Source organism: Alligator sinensis, unplaced genomic scaffold (assembly GCF_000455745.1).
Source record: "Alligator sinensis unplaced genomic scaffold, ASM45574v1 scaffold975_1, whole genome shotgun sequence".
NCBI lineage: Eukaryota > Metazoa > Chordata > Crocodylia > Alligatoridae > Alligator > Alligator sinensis.
In genome coordinates, this window is record NW_005842068.1 from 2,369,119 (window position 1) to 2,371,648 (window position 2,530).

The 2,530-nt window shown below is 39.9% G+C and overlaps 1 protein-coding gene across 2 annotated transcripts in view; it reads right to left on the bottom strand.

Annotated features, from left to right (window-relative positions):
- PARVB (parvin beta) overlaps nt 1-2,530 on the bottom strand; it is a 130,713-nt gene that overhangs the window by 43,714 nt on the left and 84,469 nt on the right. For both annotated transcript variants that reach the window (XM_006023581.3, XM_025204095.1), the window contains exon 8: nt 1,329-1,348. In XM_006023581.3, the coding sequence (XP_006023643.1) occupies nt 1,329-1,348 (20 nt within the window). The remainder of the gene's footprint in view (nt 1-1,328; nt 1,349-2,530) is intronic.

Consider the following 2,530-nt stretch of genomic DNA (forward strand, 5'->3'; position numbering starts at 1 on the left):
GCTGCTGGTCATGGACAGCCTGCTGGAGACAGCAAGCTATCAGTGATGAGGCTCAGTGACAGGGTCCCTCAGGGGATGAGAGGAGCAAAAGAGCAGCCTGCTACTGCCCTTTTGCAGAGTAGCTACTGCTACTTTTGCAGCTCATCAGTCAGGGACACTGAACATCTCTATGCCCCTTAGCACTCTATTTTTGTAGTGCTACAATGTGTTGAGGCATTTGTACTGCTACGAATGAATATCCACCCATACCCATAAAAAACTGCACAACAGACTTCAAAGAAATTGGTCACTCACAGTCAATCTAAAGGCTACAGCAGTGGATCTCAAACTTTGACTCAAGGCACCCCTCAGAAAATATCAACTTTTAGTTTTCACTCAGTTTTTGACTACAGAAAAATACTAGAGCAATTCTTCTGTTGCAAAAAACTCAGAAAACCCACAATAGGTAGTAATGATTTTAACACTGAATTCCTATCTGAAATCTCTGGTTTAATATTGTGAATCATGTTTGCACACCTAATAGTGCTAACATTGTGTGACACCCTGCATGCAACACCCCTGAAAGGATTTCATGGCACCCTAGTTGAGAATCACTGGGTTAGTCAGGCACACTGGGAATCCTGAGAGTAACTGAAAGTGGTCACATAGGTCAGCAAGAGTTTTCACTGATGCAATTTATGTTTAATACCAAAAACTTGCCTGTGAAAAAGAATATTTGAACAGAACGAAAAGCAAAGGTGCACTTCCACCAAGTTTTCAGTCTAACAAATGGCCACTAAATATCAGCAGATGTTTGTGCTTCTCTCACACATGCTCAGGCCCATTGCACACATCAAATGCTCGCCATTAAGCTCACTTGTAATTCCTCATTGACTTCAATAAAGTATTAGGTCCACAAGTAAGAAGTTTACTGAATCAGGGCCTAAAGGAAGATCTGATTTCTCTCCACCCTCCATCCTAGTACTTAATATTGCTGATAAGGACTTAACACTTTACATTTTCAAAGTCCTAAACACATATTATTTAGGGCAATTTACATTGTTCTAAATTAATTAAAGTTCATGACATTATGTGAGTTGGGGTGTTAATTCTAAACCTGATGCATTTGCTAAAAGCCTCAGGAGTCCTTCAGTGAAAAATCTTGCTCTTTTTGTATTTTTTGCCAATATGTACAAGTATCTAATGGAGAGAAAACAATGGAGGATGCCACAGTGTTCAATGGGCAGAGCAGAAGATTTGTTAGGCATGACAAATGTGCAAAAATTACAGACTAGGGCTTCCTCTTTGTATTTGATAAGGCAGTTCCCAGGTGTTAAAACATTACTTACCAAATCTTCCCATCATCATCCTGCAAGTTAGAACATGAGAAAATATTTAGCTAGTTCATAAATATTCCCTTCCAAAAGAGTCCCATAGACCTGATCCCATTAGGTACTAAGGAACCCCACTGAGTTATGAGGCTCAGCATCTCATACGATTATGCTAAAATTAAAGCAAATGGGCCAAACTTATTCCCAGAGTATGAAAACCAACGTTAGCGAGTTATACCAAAGAGCAGTGTAGCTCAATGAACGGGACATGTGGAAAGTTTAAACCTACATTAACATTGGTTGTGTATTTGGGATTGTTACCATAGTAGGCACTACTATCCATTTCTATTATTATATATGAAATTCCTGCATAAATGCATAGCATAGCTCATAGCACAGCTCATAGCACCCAGTTCAAAATAAGCACTGCCACTGTCAATTATCTGATATGGCTTTATTTTTTTCCTCTAAATTAAACTACTTCATACCTAGTATACATGTCTGTATCTTACGTAACTATTATAAGCATATCCAGACACAAATCAAATTCTCAGCTGGGGAAGTCACAGGAGATAAGCAGATTTATACCAGCTGCAAAAAGGAGTTTGGAGAAAATTCTGACTAGGGCTTAATTTTGTTGCCTGTAAGCAATTTTTGTACTTGTATCTCGCATCCAGCCACTTATGTTTTAAATAGATAGTGTTTAACATTGCCCCCCTAAAACTTAATGAAATATACACAAAACTACACACACACGGACACATTCACACCTTTGGCTCTAAAAAAAAAAAAAATCACGAAAGGATTCAGCAACCTACAATGCCACAGAAACCCAACCACCTCTAAGGAAGAGGACAACCCACATTGTATAACAAGGTTTAAGGCAGAGCTTTCCAAACTGTGTGCCGCGACACATTAGTGTGTCGGCGGCAGTGTGTAGGTGTGTCGCGTGTAATGAAGAAAATTGTGCGGAAGGGCACCGTGGAGCTCCCTTACTCGCGTCTGCTTCCCTTGGCCCCTCCCCCGGAACTGAATTACTGTGTCATGAAATGATGCATGTCTAAAAAGTGTGTCACCAACATGAAAAGTTTGGAAAGCTCTGGTTTAAGGGGTGAGATTAATTCTGGGGCAGGATATCAGGGCAACTGTGCTCCTGTGTGAAGCTCAATAAGTTCTTTAATGTCATCATGGCAGCTATATGATATTTGAAGGTTTCAGAT